This window comes from Triturus cristatus, chromosome 7 (genome assembly GCF_964204655.1).
Source record: "Triturus cristatus chromosome 7, aTriCri1.1, whole genome shotgun sequence".
Taxonomy (NCBI): domain Eukaryota; kingdom Metazoa; phylum Chordata; class Amphibia; order Caudata; family Salamandridae; genus Triturus; species Triturus cristatus.
In genome coordinates, this window is record NC_140590.1 from 1,163,383,151 (window position 1) to 1,163,398,950 (window position 15,800).

The 15,800-nt window shown below is 46.9% G+C and overlaps 1 protein-coding gene across 1 annotated transcript in view; it reads left to right on the forward strand.

Annotated features, from left to right (window-relative positions):
- The first annotated feature begins 139 nt into the window (after positions 1 to 139).
- The window catches only part of SLC5A2 (solute carrier family 5 member 2), a 123,209-nt gene continuing 107,548 nt past the window's right edge, over positions 140 to 15,800 (forward strand). The window contains exon 1 of the mRNA XM_085615062.1: positions 140 to 499. Within this exon, the coding sequence (XP_085471188.1) occupies positions 395 to 499 (105 nt within the window). The 5' untranslated portion in view covers positions 140 to 394. The remainder of the gene's footprint in view (positions 500 to 15,800) is intronic.

Sequence of the window (15,800 nt, forward strand, 5' to 3'; positions counted from 1 at the left end):
GAACTGGCCCTGTCCGCCTTGGTTTTTTCCATTAATTACAATGGGTAATTAATACTAAAACCAGCCTCTCCTCCAACGGCTTTACCATTAACCTGAATGTCTTCTGGAGGGAGCTGGAATTTGATGCAGGTGACAGACACTGGATGTTCAGGAGGAGCAACATTTCATGCAAAGTCCAGACCCCATGAGATGTGAGACTCCTACAGATTTGAGACTGCTGAGAAGATAAGGCCCTAGAAGAATCAAGACCCTCTGGAAGCCGTGGCTGGGTTAAAGCCCACAGAAACAGTTTCCCAGACCCTGATATTAAAAACCCTGAGGAAGGGCTTGCTAAGGTCAGGACAACCATTCCAAGACCACACCTGAAGAGCTGCGCAGAGATCCCCAAGTGAGCATGAAGAATGGAACTGATCATGTGCAGCAGGCCTCCATCAAAAACCCAGCGGACATCAGTGTCATTGTGGTCTACTTCCTTGTGGTCATTGGGGTTGGAATCTGGGTAAGTCTTCTCTTGCATTGGGGGCAGATGAACTGCCTATGTGGGTTATGTGTCCTTGGTAATGGTTTGAATTGGACCAGGTCTAGTGAAAATATATTCTGATAAGTCAAACCTGGGCAATAATCCATTCCTTTCATAGAAATTAAAGGGTGTGTGGTTGTAATGGATCAAGGGCACATATGACCTTGGTGTGTAGGCCATACACATGGCAGAAGATGATGGATAACACCCACATATGCACATGCTTTGTAAATGCCCATATCTTTTAGAAATATTTTGCAATGTCTATACCCTCTAACCTTCTGATCCATTTCCATGCTCTGATTAAAGGTTCAGGATATCTCTACATCCATCTGACAAATCCCACCCCTGCACTTAGTGGCCCCACAAGGGCATCTCCAATCCAAAGCGCTGCTTTACCAATGATATGGGGTTATTTTACATAGCCTGATGATTGTGTGGTCACTAAATAAACTCCCAACATTGGTTACTATTGTACATTAACAGTTGGTCACACAATATACATAGAAGATGGTCAATAACTCTGCACTGACTGGTAACAGATCATACACTGACTATCAAGCACAGTGTTCTCTGGTTTCAGTAAATGTTAAAGTTCTGGCACCCTCCCCTATCCTTTTCGAGAATAATGACTGGATGGGGGAGCTTGGGGCTGGCCGAATAGACATTGTTGTTCAGTATAGCCTTTGTCTTATACCACTGAAGGAGATTGGGCACGATGAGCGGGGAGGGTCCCAGTAGACTACCAGAAAAGGGTATCAAGATCCTGATACCAAGACCTGATGGAGGGTGCAGGTAGGCTTAGCGGGCTCAACATGCTTCTCCAGGGAGTCGAAGTGCATTAGTAAAGTGATGTGTTAATGAGTTGAACATAGTGTCCCATGAGGTCCCAGTCCATTAACATAGTGATGCATGAAAGTGAGGAGAAGGAGGTCCTTGATGTGCTGGAAAATTGGGATCGTGGTGCCATAGCGGGTTCGAGAATGCAGTTCAGGAAGTTTGAGTGTTATAGTATTGGGATCCATGAGCCGATTGGACCGGGTGGGACATGTGATCTTAAAACCGTACTATACCAGTGCATACATGGTGGGCATATAGATGCATGAGAGAGGTGAACATTGTGGTGCACGTGATCGCACATGATCTTATTACAGTACTGTACCAGTGGATACATGGTGGGCATATAGATGCATGAGCAAGGTGAACATTACGGTGCATGTGATCCTTGTACAGTACCGTACCACTGCATACACCAATGCATCCACAGTGGGCATATAGATGCATAAGCGTGGTGAACATTGTGGTGCATGCGATCCTAGTACAGTACTGTACCACTGCATGTACGGTGGGCATACAGATGCATGAGGAAGGTGAACATTGTGGTGCATGTGATCCTAGTACAGTACGGTACCACAGCATACACGATGAGCATATAAATGCATGAGCGAGATGAGCATTGTAGTGCATGTGATCCTAGTACAATACTGTACCACTGCATATACAGTGGGTATATGGATACATGAGTGAGGTGAACATTGTGGTGCATGTGATCCTGGTACAGTACGGTACCACAGCATACACAATGAGCATATAGATGCATGGGTGAGGTGAACATTGTGGTGCATGTGATCCTAGTACAGTACAGTACACTGCATAGACGGTGGGCATATAGATGCATGAGCGAGGTGAGTAATGTGGTACATGTGATCCTAGTACACTACAGTACCACTGTATAGACGGTGGGCATATAGATGCATGAGCGAGGTGAGTAATGTGGTACATGTGATCCTGGTACACTACAGTACCACTGCATAGACGGTAGGCATATAGATGCATGAGCGAGGTGAACATTGTGGTGCATGTGATTTTATTACAGTATGTTACCACAGCATACAGGAGGGGCATATAGATGCTTGAACGAGGTGAGCATTGTGGTGCATGTGATCCTAGTACAGTACGGTACCACTACATACACCAATGCATCCACAGTGGGCATATAGATGCATTAGCAAAGTGAACATTGCGGTGCATGCGATCCTAGTACAGTACTGTTTCACTGCATGTACGGTGGGCATATAGATGCATGAGGAAGGTGAACATTGTGGTGCATGTAATTCTACTACAGTACTGTACCAATGAATACATGATGGCTATATAGCTGCATGAGCCAGGTGAACATTGTGGTGCATTTGATCTGAGTACAGTACTATACCACTGCATGCACGGTGGACAAATAGATTCATGAGCGAGGTGAGCATTGTGGTGCATGTGATCCCAGTACAGTACCACTGCATACACGATGGGCATATACGAACATGGGCGAGGTGAGTATTGTGGTGCATGTGACCCTAGTAAAGTACGGTACCACTGCATACACCAATGCATCCACAGTGGGCATATAGATGCCTTAGCGCGGTGAACATTGTGGTACATGCGATCCTAGTACAGTACTGTTCCACTGCATGTACGGTGGGCATATAGATACATGAGCACGGCGAACATTGTTGTGCATGTAATTCTACTACAGTACTGTACCAATGCATACATGGTGGCCATATAGCTGCATGAGCGAGGTGAACAGTGTGGTGAATTTGATCCAAGTACAGTACTATACCACTGCATGCACGGTGGACATATGGATGAATGAGCGAGGTGAACATTGTGGTGCCTTTGATCCGAGTACAGTACCGTACCAATGCATACTTGGTGGGTATATAGATGCATGAGCAAGACAAACATTGTGATGCATGTGATCCTAGTACAATAGCGTACTCATGTATGTGTTGGTTGTAAATGTCCAGCCAAATAAATCTAGCACAGTGATATATGTATGAATTACCAGATGGAGTATAGTGGTCCAGTAGTTTTAGCACACTGATATATCACTGCCTTACCAGATTGGATTTAGTGGTCCAGGTAATTTTAGCACACTAATATATCGTTGCATTACCAGATTGGATACAGTGGTCCAGGTGATTCTGGTACACTAGTATATTGACACATTTACAAGTAAGACATGGTGGTCCAAGGGACTTTAGTACCCCATTATATCGATGCTCTACCAGTTGGACATGGTGGTTCCCGGGCAGGTTGTCACCTCAATGGAAGCTGTAATGACGGTCCAAGAGTACGAGGCTAGTTACTGTACCGAAGGAGGTTGATGGATGCAGTGACCTAGGGAGTTTATACATTATTCGACAGCAGGGGGTTAGATGTGGAGGCCTTGCTTCTTGCAAATACTGTTTTAGTAAGAACTTGGCACAAGACCACCATTTTCATAACCCTTGGCAACCCTCGAGCATCTCGTCCACCCCACTCCCTCCACCAACATTCAGCACTGTGTCAGAATTCGCTTCTAAAACACAATTTTTATTTTCTGGGACTTATTTTTCTGGGACTCTTCGGACCATGTACACTGCAGGTTGCCAGAAGAATATGAGATGGAGAGAGGGAAAGATGAAGCAGAGAAAGGGTGATAGGTAGAGTGAGGCGGTAAAGGGGGGGTGTGAGGAGGACAGCGAGGAAGAGAGAGGATGGGACGGAAAGACATACGAAGGTTAAGGGAAGAATGAGAGGAGGGTAGGCAGAGGTAAAGGTGAGGCAGAAAGAGAAGAGTAAGTTGGAGACAGAAGGGTGAGATGAAGAGAGGGCATTAACACAGGAAGAGAGGCGGGTGAGGTGATATAAAGATGAGGATGAGGTGGAGGGAGATAAAAGCGACCGCTGAAGGGGGATGGGTGTGTGAGGTAGAGAGAACGAGACAAAAGTGACAGAAAGAGAAAGGTGAAGTAGAGAGAACAGGGTAAGCAGTAGGAAGCTGATGGTGAGGTGAGCAGGTGAGCAGGGTAAAGCAGAGAGAGCAGATGTAAGGCACATAGGCACAACAGCCCCTGCCCCAAATTAGAGTTAAACTAGTAGGCACAACCCCCTTTGAAGTTAGCATACCCAGCTTGCCCCTGTACAAGACCATCCAGAGCCATGTGTCTGCAGGCAACTCTACTCATCTTCAGGGACTACCCAGACCCGCCCCTGGAGCCAGGCCTGCTTGTACTTTTTGCTGAGTCTGCCTGCCTACCGGGTTGCCTCACCCATGACTTATGAATGTTCTGGTTCAGGGTCGCTGCCCTGCGGACATTCTGCGCCCTGTGTTCCACGTGCTCGTTTACGAAATCATCCACCAGATTGTCATTTCCACAGATTCGCTGGTTGAGACCCCAGTGGGGGCTGTCTGTGGGGCCGATTGATCAAACACATGCCAGTAGCCAAATTAACAGTTTAACATAATTGTTTCAGGCTCTCAACCATGTGAGTCAATTACTAAAGGAGAATGGATGCCATAAGACAGTACCCCCTTGCCTCCGATGTTCAGTGCGGTTAAAATACTCAGCAGTGGTGGTAACTGTTGGAATGGTATATCCGGACGGGCACTAGGAACTGGCACAGGGCAGAGATGGGGAGGGGACTGGACATCGGAAGTGCGACGGGTGATCAGGCCAATAAAAAATGGTCTAAATTACAGCGATTACACCCTAGTATTTGGCCACATGAATGAAGATCCTGACAAGGCACTAAGGGAGGTCTGCAGTCAGATGGAAATCGCTTTCCTGACACTAAACAAAGACAAATTAGAGCTGGGGAAGGGAGAATTTGTGTTCTTTGGCCACATCTTCTCACAGAAAGAAATGCAGCCAGACCCCAGCAAAGTTGAAAGGCTCAGCAAAACATGCCCCCCAGTGGACGTAGCAGAGGAGAGATCATTTCTTGGGTTGGCAAGTTACTGTGCTCGCTACATCAAAAGCTTTGCAACAGTGAGCACGCCACTTTGTGAACTGACTAAACGGGGGCAGTCATTCCTCTGGATCTCGGAGTGAGACAGGGGGTCTGAAGACATTCACCATCTAGTCATGGCAGTGGGCCACCTCGCCTCTTTCAACATGTCCCTGTGCACTGAGCTCACCGTAGACGCCAGCCCGGTGGGGCGAGGAGCCATTCTTGCTCAACACACACTACGAAGAGTCTCGCCAGGATAGATTGTTGCATATGCAATTAGGAGCCTGTCAGACATAGAAAGGGCATACTCTCAACAAAAGAAAGAGAGCCTAGTGGTAGTGTAGGCATGTGAAGACTACCACATGTTCATCTACAGGAAGTCATTCACCATTGTGACAGACCACCAAGCACTGGTCACGATATAGGGCAACCCAAATTCGAAAATTCCACCATGCATAGAAAGATGAGGGATAGGCTTGATGGACTATGACTTCAAAATAGTGGACAAATCATGTCACGGCACCCCCTGCCTCGTGCCACAGAGAAAACCTCCATGGCCGAAGTGTACCTAAACTTTGTGCTGCGACAAAACAAACCTGCCCCAATAACGATAGAGGAACTGGTGCAAGAAACATAGAATGGCGCCACGCTACAAGCAGTCAGATCACTCATACCGCAACGGAGGTGGAGACATGTGAACAGCAGTCCAGTAAGTGAAGGGGTGAGAAGAGAAGAAATACTTGCTTTCAAACAAATACAGGAAGTGTTGTCTGAAAGGGAGCATGAAATAATACTTTGAGGAACCAGGATAGTGATACCAAAGACCCTCCAACAGCAGACAGTAATCCAGGCACATGAGTCTCACAGAGGCATAGTTGCAGCAAAGAAAATGCTGAGAGAAAACGTATTGTTCCCCGGACTTGACCGTGTGGTAGAAAACATGATCATGAGTGGTAATCTGTGACAGACAACTGGGATACCACAAAAACCAGAGCAACTACGCATGTCTGACCTCCCTGAGGTGGTGTGGACTACACTGGCTGCTGACTACTATGGGCGTCTGGACACCGGTGGCTACCCGTTAGTCGTCATCGACGAATACTCCAGTTTCCCCATAGTACGCAACTGTCATTAACATCAGCAACTGCCACCTTACCAATTTTAGATGACATATTTGCAGTATGTGGTGCCCCACTGGCCCTTAAGACAGACAATGGACCACCATTCTCAGGAGAAGAAATCTGCAAGTTCATGGCCTATCTGGGCATACATCACAGGAAGATAACGCCGCTGTTGCCGCAAGCAAATGGCAAGGTGAAAGGTTCATGAGCAACATAAAAGAGGCCGTCCAACGAGTAAAACTGGTGCAGATCTCAGTGGGCCAAGCACTGCCAAATACTTCAGGGCTAACGCAACACCCCACACAGTTCCACGGGATGATGCCCGGCAAAACTGGTACTGGGGAGAACAAGCAGGACCCGCTGCCTCAGCTAAAAGCCAAAGCACCACCTAAACATAGTGGCATTGCCACACAAGACCAAGAGGAAGATGAAACAACATGGCGATACACGTCGTCATGCCACAGCATCTGAACTAAAGCAAGGGGATCTAGTACTTGTGCATCAACAGCTAACAACAGACAGTCTCTTCTCAAGTCAGCCTCTAATTATAACAACAGTGAAAGGGCCCATGATCACAGCAGTGTCACGGTCCTACTCCATCACTAGAAATAGCCCTCACTTCACAGAATTCAGATTATCATAGCGCCAGCAGGAGGCAACACTCCCCACCCCCCCACAGTTGCATGCATGTCTACGCATAAATAAAACACACCACACAAATTTTGTTTGGGTAAGAAACTGCTGCAGGTTTATTACATACACAGTTATGTAATATGGTGGGTTATCTTACGCACGATCCAAGGGCAGGCAACCAACTGGGCCGCCTGCCTGCCTGATGAGCCAAGCAGCACTGGGGCGAACCCTATCTGTGCTGCCCATTCGGTGATCCTCTTCCCGGATCACGGTCCCTTATTACTCACGCCCCTTTCAGGGCGGAGCCTAGCAGGGCAAGCCCCCCGATTGTTCAGGCCCACAACCGCCCGAAGAACTAACGGGGCGCCGACACGGTTTTCCAGGAACCTCCCATGAGGCTCCTGGGCTCTGGCACCCCCTATGGTGCCACGCAGAGGTACCCTTTGGTACCCATTTGCTGCCAGATCGCCCTGTAACTCCGCCTGCAACAAAAAAGAACAACATTACAACATTCTATGCTTCCCCCGCTGCTTCCACGCCGGGTAAGCGGTAGGGTGGGAGACGGCGTGTCCAGGGCTTAAAAGAGGAAGGACAGAGGGTGGGGGAGGCCTATATACCTCCCCCCGTTCCTCGCGTCCCGTAAATGATGCGCCCTGCGCGCCGCCGCCACAGGTTGCCTGAGTAGGGGTACTCCTCCTCGAGGGGTCCCCATAATCAGAGGAAGGGGGGTGGGCTGGTGCCTTGCTGGCACTAGAGGCCCGCCCTTCTAGGGCACCCCGCGGGCGCCAGGGTAGGCGCAGATGATGATGAAGGAGAGGCACTGCCAAGCAACAGACAGACAACTTAGAGCAACGACACTAAGCAGTGTGCAGACGGAGCCCCTCACAGCAGCAAAGGACCGCTCCTGGCTGTAGCTGTGGGAAAAGAACAGGGCCAGGGAAGAGAACGGTCCCGTCCAAAAAGAGGGAGCCGAAAACCGAATAGGCTCATTGAAGAACAATAATGATGGGTCGAAGAACCTTAATGTCGGAGACACAACCACAATGTATATCTCTCTCTCTCTCTCTCTCTTTTCTCTCTTCTTGTTTTCTCTCACATTTTATTGTCTTTTGGCCACTCCTTTCCTACAAAGGCAGACGAGGAGAAAGTGAAATTTGTCAACAAAAGGGGGAGATGTCGGAACATATGCAGGCGGGCAGTAGGACCTGGCACTGGGCAGATGGGGAGGAGACTGAACACCGGACACCACTTGCAGTCAGAGAGCGGGGACAGGAATATACATACCGAGACCCAGGAGGAGGTTGGAAGTGCCTGCGTGCACTGCACCGCCAAGAAGAATAAGGAATCATACATACACTCACCAGCCTCTGCGCAGGAGACATGACAGTAACATATGATTGTCACACTTGAGAACATTAGCCAGCCGACCGAATGCAGGCCGCCTCCTTAAAATATACTGCCTAGTCTGTCACTTTTGCTTTTTTTTAGCACCAGCAAGTTTTCAACACCTGCCAAAAGATTTTTGTGCGCATTTTGCAGGCATTATTTCTTTATTATTTTTTTTTACATTTTGCATAGGTGGCTTCAACCAGCTGACCAATGATAATAAGTTCCCGGGCAAGGTGGGAGCAGGCACAGTTTGCAGAATGATAGAGCAACCCCCCCCCCCCACCCCCTAGAAAGGGATGAAGGGCTCCTGAGTATCTCATATTTCACAGATATTTATTTGCTGTGGGCTGAATTGGGCCCTCTGAAGAGTTGGGGGCCCCTGAAGGGTTGGAAGCCCCCTACACAGGAAGGGCCCTGACTAGGGCTCACACGTATGTATGTTTTGGTATTTCTAAAGCACAAACCAAGCTGGCTCGCAACAGAGTCCTGTACGTGGGGAACCCCAAAGGGGATGGGGAGGGGCGGAAAAGGAAGATCGAGCTAGAAGAAGGGGGAGAGGTCAGCCTGTCTGAGGTAGTGGTCCATGAAGATGTGAGTTTTCAGTTTCTTACGCAATTGCAGGAGGGCTACTACTGTTCTGAGGTCTGAGGTGGTACTGTTCCAGATCCTGGGGGCGTAGGCTGAGAAATGTTTTCTGGTACTTAAATGCTGTTGGCTGCAGAGGTAGCACTATCACACAGGTTTAAACTACCCTGTATTACCGCATGACTGAGATACAAGAACACACTGACTTAAGAAGTGGTTAGAGAATGATTTATTAAGTGCATTAGGTCAAACGCAGGAATGCATAACTGCTCACCAATGAGTATAAGACTCCAGAAATCTCTCCTTTTGATGAGGGTTGGGTTCTGACCTGTTGCCAGTGTCTAATGTCCTAGGAGAGGATGGCTGCAATGCAGAAGTGTGCAGTACACCACTGCAGCCTCTTGAGGCGCTTTGCAAGTGTAGAGGACTTCAGCCCTTTGGAGGCTGCCATCCAGTCCTAGCAGTGCCAGGCTCTGTATTCCTGTGCTTATCCCCCCAGCCATCCAGCTCAGGGCTTTCACGCCTTTTCCACTCTCAATATGGCAGCCATATTTAAAGCTCTATCAAGGAACTGATATTAAATACCAAAACATGGTTTGATCCACACTTTTATTCCAACAATGTGGCCATGCTTGGGGCTAGCTATTGTATACAGGCCTGGAAACTATGCTTACACATGTAGCACAACTACACATTCTAGCCATTCTATTACTGACTGAGTCCTCCTTGGCTTAGCTGTTTCTGCCTTAACAGTCAGCGGGCTGCTTCTGCTATACAGACTTTCAGGATTTTCAGAAGTTCATCCAGTTTCTGAGCTCGCTTCCCATCTCCCTAGGAGTGTTTTTTTTTTATCTTAGCCGGTTTGTAATGCACCGTCCAGTAGCCCCCTGGGACATTCCTTTGGTAACTCAAATTATTCAGGAGCCCAAATGGAAGCACTAGATACCGTTGAAGCTTAAAGCTACTTTCAACTAATGTTTTGTTACTAGTAGCTGTTTTTCAGGACGCCGAATTACAGAGTTTAGGACAATACTTTTTCTGCCCCATTTTTGGATTTTCCGGGACAGCAGCATGGCCCCTGGGGTATTTATTTCTTTTTGTCCTAAGGTTCCTTCTAGTTTTTATTGTACATAGGAGTTAGTTTTAAATCATTGTTATTAAGAAGAATGCACCCAGCAGATCGTTTATTCAATGACAATTCCAAAAGCGGGCATCTGTGCATCTCATAACATTGTTCAGTAAGTGTGTGTAACATGTAAACAGAACACATCATGCTCCTTTTCCTAAGTCCAATATCTGCACACTTTCCATCGAATTCGGCTGTCTCATTAAATCACAGTAAACTATAAAAGTTACACCAGTTCTTATTTACTTTCCAGCAATAAAAAGCTGCCTTAGGGATAAGAATAGAGAGTGGGAAGACAGATGTGGAATTGACTTCTATTCTAGTACCAAACAGCTCGAATCTGACCCCCCACAGGACATTTTCCCCACATTGGCCCCCGAATCAGACCCACGCCTAGAGATAGCAGATCTAACACACAATGGAACCAGGAACACAAAGCATAAGCGTCACCAGCGGCGGCTGCCACTAACAAAGGATGTTGTGGCCGGTGAAGGTAGCGTGGGAGGGGGTGGGGGAACGCACGGGGGCATGTTAATAATAATAAAAATAAGAACTTACCTGAAGCTGCAGGCCGCCTCCTGCGTCGTGTCGCTCCTGCTGCCCTCCTCCTGGTCCCAGCAGCCCCTGAGACAGACTCCCATCCCATCCCCGTGCTGGGATTGTCCTGAGCGGACTAGAAAGGCACTCCGCTCAGGTCATGGAGTCTGTGGGGTTTCTCTAGTCCAGCGGCTGAATGCAGCCGGGCTGGAGAAACCTAAGTGCGCATGTGTGTTTTGGTCAGCCTGAGACGGCCGGCCAAACACACATGTGCACTTAGAACTGAACAAACACTCCTCCCCCCTCCCATGCCCCGCCCCTCCCGACACAAGCTGGCTCAGAGCCAGCAAACAAGAAATAACACAATGCTAGAATATTGTTTTATTTTTCATTTGCTGGCTCTTCGCCAGGCAGTGGGTGACGCTCTTCCGTCAATGCGGAGGAGTCGCTGCTGCCCCTTTGGGTTCTGCCGGGCTTCTCCCCAAGTCCCTGCTTGCAAGTCCCTGTTTGCGGCCTTGCTTTCCATGGGCACTCCTCCATAGACTTTAACGGATAGCTTTCGAGGCTTTCATCGGGACTAGCACCTCTGCACCCGGACACACCAGGGCAATTAAATCCAAACTGCTGGTGGTTCTTTGGGCCTTGGCCCTTAAGCACATTAACTCCAGGAGAGTAACCCTGAGAATTGTTTGTAAGTGTACCTTTGCAGTGAATGTTTCTCCCACAGGATACCATTACCACATTCAAGGGTCAAGCCTCAAATCTGACAGCTGTGATTTTCTACTGTTTTTCTGGTAAAAATCTATAATATCTAAAGTACTTACCTGATTCCCATAATCTTGGTGTCTAAAATTATATGAAAATCTGTGTTATTTTTCTAAATTGGTCTTGAGTTTCTTCTTGAGTGTGTGTCTCATTTTTTGACTGGGTGTGCAACAAATGCTTACCACTACCCTCTGATAAGCCTAAACTGCTTGCCCACACTACCACAAATAGAGCTCTTGGGATTATTAATTTAAGCCCAGTAAACCAACAAGGGTCGTCTGGACTATTTGCATGTTGTAGCCGTACATTGGTACAATGCATAAATAGCCAGCTTCCTACACTTTCCACGTTACCGTCTCTAATGATCACACAAAAGTCATAAATGTATCACACGGAAACTGAAGTAAGCGGATGGAATGTTTTGAGAGAACAAAGCTAATCACAATAACCATTGGATTGGCCACTAACTTTGAGCACCCGGGTAGTATGCTATTTGCTCTAAAGCGCTTCAACACCTCATCAGAGGTAGTAAGATATATATACATATATATATATATATATATATATATATATATATATATATATATATATATATATATATATATATATATATATATATATATATATAACTGAACCCACTGCACCCGCAACATTGGATCACTTACCAGCATAAGTGGCCTTTTCCAAATGGTGCAAAACTGTTGTTGGCTATGTTAATCGGCCTGCCCGGTCGAGGAGAAGGCCCGCCGTGGAAAGGTAGATTGAGACACCACGAACCCGTGGTTTTTGCAACTTGCTGGCTCCTGTTGGGGGCTGTTGTATCGGCAGTGGAACTGTTGAACATTGAATCCAAACCCACTTGAGACTTACTTGCGGTAATGTGAGGAATATCGTGAAACCCACTGGAGTAATTGACCAATGTAGAAACTCCATATCACAGAATGCCTTGAGGCCAGGTGGGCGGGGCTTAATTCAAATAAATGGACGACTACAATTCACGTATTCTTCTGTGCTTTTTATGCCGGTGGTCAAGGGCGTTGAGCCCAAAACACGTATGGCGTACAGATGATTTTGGCACTGTTTTTAACTGAACCCACTGCACCCGCAACATTGGATCACTTACCAGCATGAGCGGCCTTTTCCAAATGGTGAAAAACTGTTGTTGGATTTGGATATGTTAATCGGCCTGCCCGGTCAAGGAGACGGCCCGCCGCGGAAAGGTGGATTGAGAGACCACGAACCCGTGTTTTTTGCAACTTGCTGGCTCCTGTTGGGGGCTGTGGTATCGGCAGTGGGACTGTTGAACATTGATGCCGAACCCACTTGGGACTTACTTGCGGTAATGTGAGGAATATCGTGAAACCCACTGGGGTAATTGACCAATGTAGAAACTCCATATCACAAAATGCCTTGAGGCCAGGTGGGCGGGGCTTAATTCAAATAAATGGATGACTACAATTCACGTATTCTTCTGTGCTTTTTATGCCGGTGAACAAGGGCGTTGAGCCCAAAACACATACAGCGTACAGATGATTTTGGCACTGTTTTTAACTGTACCCACTGCACCCGCAACATTGGATCACTTCTGTCGCTTGTAACAACAGAACGGCACTCCAGGTGATGCTTCAGATTGTTTTATTTTAAATTTCTATATTTCAGCAAGCACGGCAGATCACCATTATGGCGTCGTAATATAAATATGCATATATATATATATATATATATATATATATATATATATGATCAATACCACAGCTGTGGTCGAAACGCGTCTTTCTGCCAAATAAAACACTTTACCTTTGATCAGTGGGCTCGTGGATAATCTATTGCTGTGATTCTTTCTTGAGAAAAAAAATATATATATGGTTAAGGTGGCTGTGTCCACCGAAACGATTGTCCAGCATTCATCACTGCCTAATAAATACCTTTACTGATTCCTGGCTTCTGGTGCCTGCTTTCATCTTTGGAAGAGCGGGCCCTTCGTTGATATCCACAATTTCAATTTATCTTTGGAGCTGAATATGCCATCCCCTGAATTTCATCCTTTCTCCTAGACAGGAGCAGAAGGATTGCCATCAATGTATGCATGTTTTAGGCAGATTTGCTACATATTCCAAGAGAGCCAACACAAAAGAAATGTTGACTTCGTGGTCAACAATTTTCGAGATTTCACCCATCACTTTCTCCCATGCGGTATGTGTGTTCTCATGCTGTCGTGCTAGATGTATAAAATCTGACTGGGCCATATGACTTTGCTTGCAAGTATGTGCTATGGTCTTAGGGGGCTGGGACCGGGGAGGGTAGGATAGACACTGACAATTGGAAGCCTGCTGACTCATAAACAACAAAATGTAATTGGCCATAAAGGTTCCAGGTTAATTGTATATTTGTGCTTAACTTTAGCAATTTGCTGCTTTAACCAAAATATAAACTGAATGCTCGCTTTCATGTCACTCCTGTCCCTGTCTGTTGAGTGATGCTTCAATAAACAGTTTTTTTTTAAAGTATGTGCTATACTTCAATCCAGTTTATGTAATGTGGCCAGACTGTAATACAACTTAAGAAGACATTAAACATGTAATAATGTGTTTCTTTAATTCTTGAAAATTGCTTGTGTCTGTGACCAGCTTTGCCATTGGACATGATTTCAAAAGTCCTATCAAGTCGGTAATGTATTTACCAAGTCCTAACCTCACCTGTACATTTATTTTAAAAAGGCCATTCAATCATGTTGAATGCCTTTTCAGTATCCACAAATACGGCAAAGGCTGGTAGTTCAGGATTATATGGTGCATCACTGCAAACAGGGTCCTGCTATTAGGGGATGTAATCAATCAATCATTTATAAAGTGTGGCAAATCATCTGTGAGGGTTTAGAGGAATCGAAGATGTTGGCTGCTGCATCGTGGATTTCATTCGAACATCCAGGTCGTAAGTTCTTTCCGGAATTGCTGGAGCGATGGGGCAGTACTAAGGTGCAGGGGAATGGCGTTCCATGTCCTGGACGCCAGGTAAAAAGAAGAACGACCTTCGTTGTTTCGTTCGGTGGACCCGGGGGGTGTCTGCAAGGAAGAGGGAGGCCGATCTGAGGTGTCTGGCTGGTTGGTGGAAGGTCAGAAGTAAGCTGGTCCTTCCTTGTGTAGGGCTTTGCAAGTGTGGTTCAGCATCTTGAACTGGCATCTCTTCTATATCGGGAGCCAATGTAGTTTCCTGACTTGAGGTGTGGGTCCTTCTGGGGAGATCGAGGATGAGTCTTGCTGCTGTGTTTTGTATTATCTGAAGTCTCTTTAGAAGTTGTGCCGTGATTCCTAAGTAGAGTGTGTTTTCATGGTTCAGCCTGCTGTAACGAGGGCCTGCATGACGGTCCTTCAGGTGTTGACTGGGACCACCTGAAGATCTTGCAAAGCATGCAGAGGGTATGGATACAGGGGCATGAGACTGTGTTGACCTGTTTTTTTATCGAGAGCTTGCTGTTTAAGATGATGCCAGGGTTGCGGGCATGGTCTGTTGGGGCCTGTGGTGGGCAGAGATTCACCGGCCATGATGCATCGTTCCAGGGTGAGGCGTTGTTTCCAAAGATGAGGACTTGGGTCTTGTCTGTGTTGAGTTTGAGACTGTTTTCTTTCATCCATTCGGCGACGTTCAACATGCAGATGTGGAAGTTGGCTTTGGTGGTAGAAGGGTCTTTGGTCAGCGAAATGATGAGCTGGGTGTCATCGGCGTAGGAGATAATGTAGAGTCTGTGTGATTTGACAGTGTGTGTGCCAGGGGAGTCATGTTGAAGAGGATGGAGCTGAGGAACGATGCTTGGAGAATTCCACAGACAATCTTTATGGGCTCTGATGTGAATGGTGGGAGACAGATCCTCTGGGTTCTTCAGGAGAGGAATGATGCGAATCATTTGAGGGTGTGTCCCTGGATTCCAATTTGGCTCCGTTTGTTGATCAGGGTGTGATGGGAGATGGTGTCAAAAGCAGCTGACAGGTCCAGGAGGATGAGAACTCTGTTTTGTCGTGGTCCAGGAGGGGCCCTATGTTGTTGGTGGCTGCTATCAGGGCTGTATAGGTGCTGTGTTTTTTCTCGAAATCTGTATTGGGAGGGATCCAGGAGGTTGTGGTGCTCCAGCTGATAGGTAAGTTGTCAATTGATCATTTTCTCAAGGACCTTTGCTGAAAACGGGAGCAGAGAGTTGGGCCAGTAGTTCTTAGTTTTTTCAGGAGGGTTCTTATCTCAGCATGTTTCCAGTCCTCAGGAAAGGACGCCGGTGTGATGGAGGTGTTCAGGACTTTTCTGAGTTTGTTGCTGATTGTCTTACTTCCACAGTTGAAGATGTGGTTGGCGCAGGGGTTTGTTC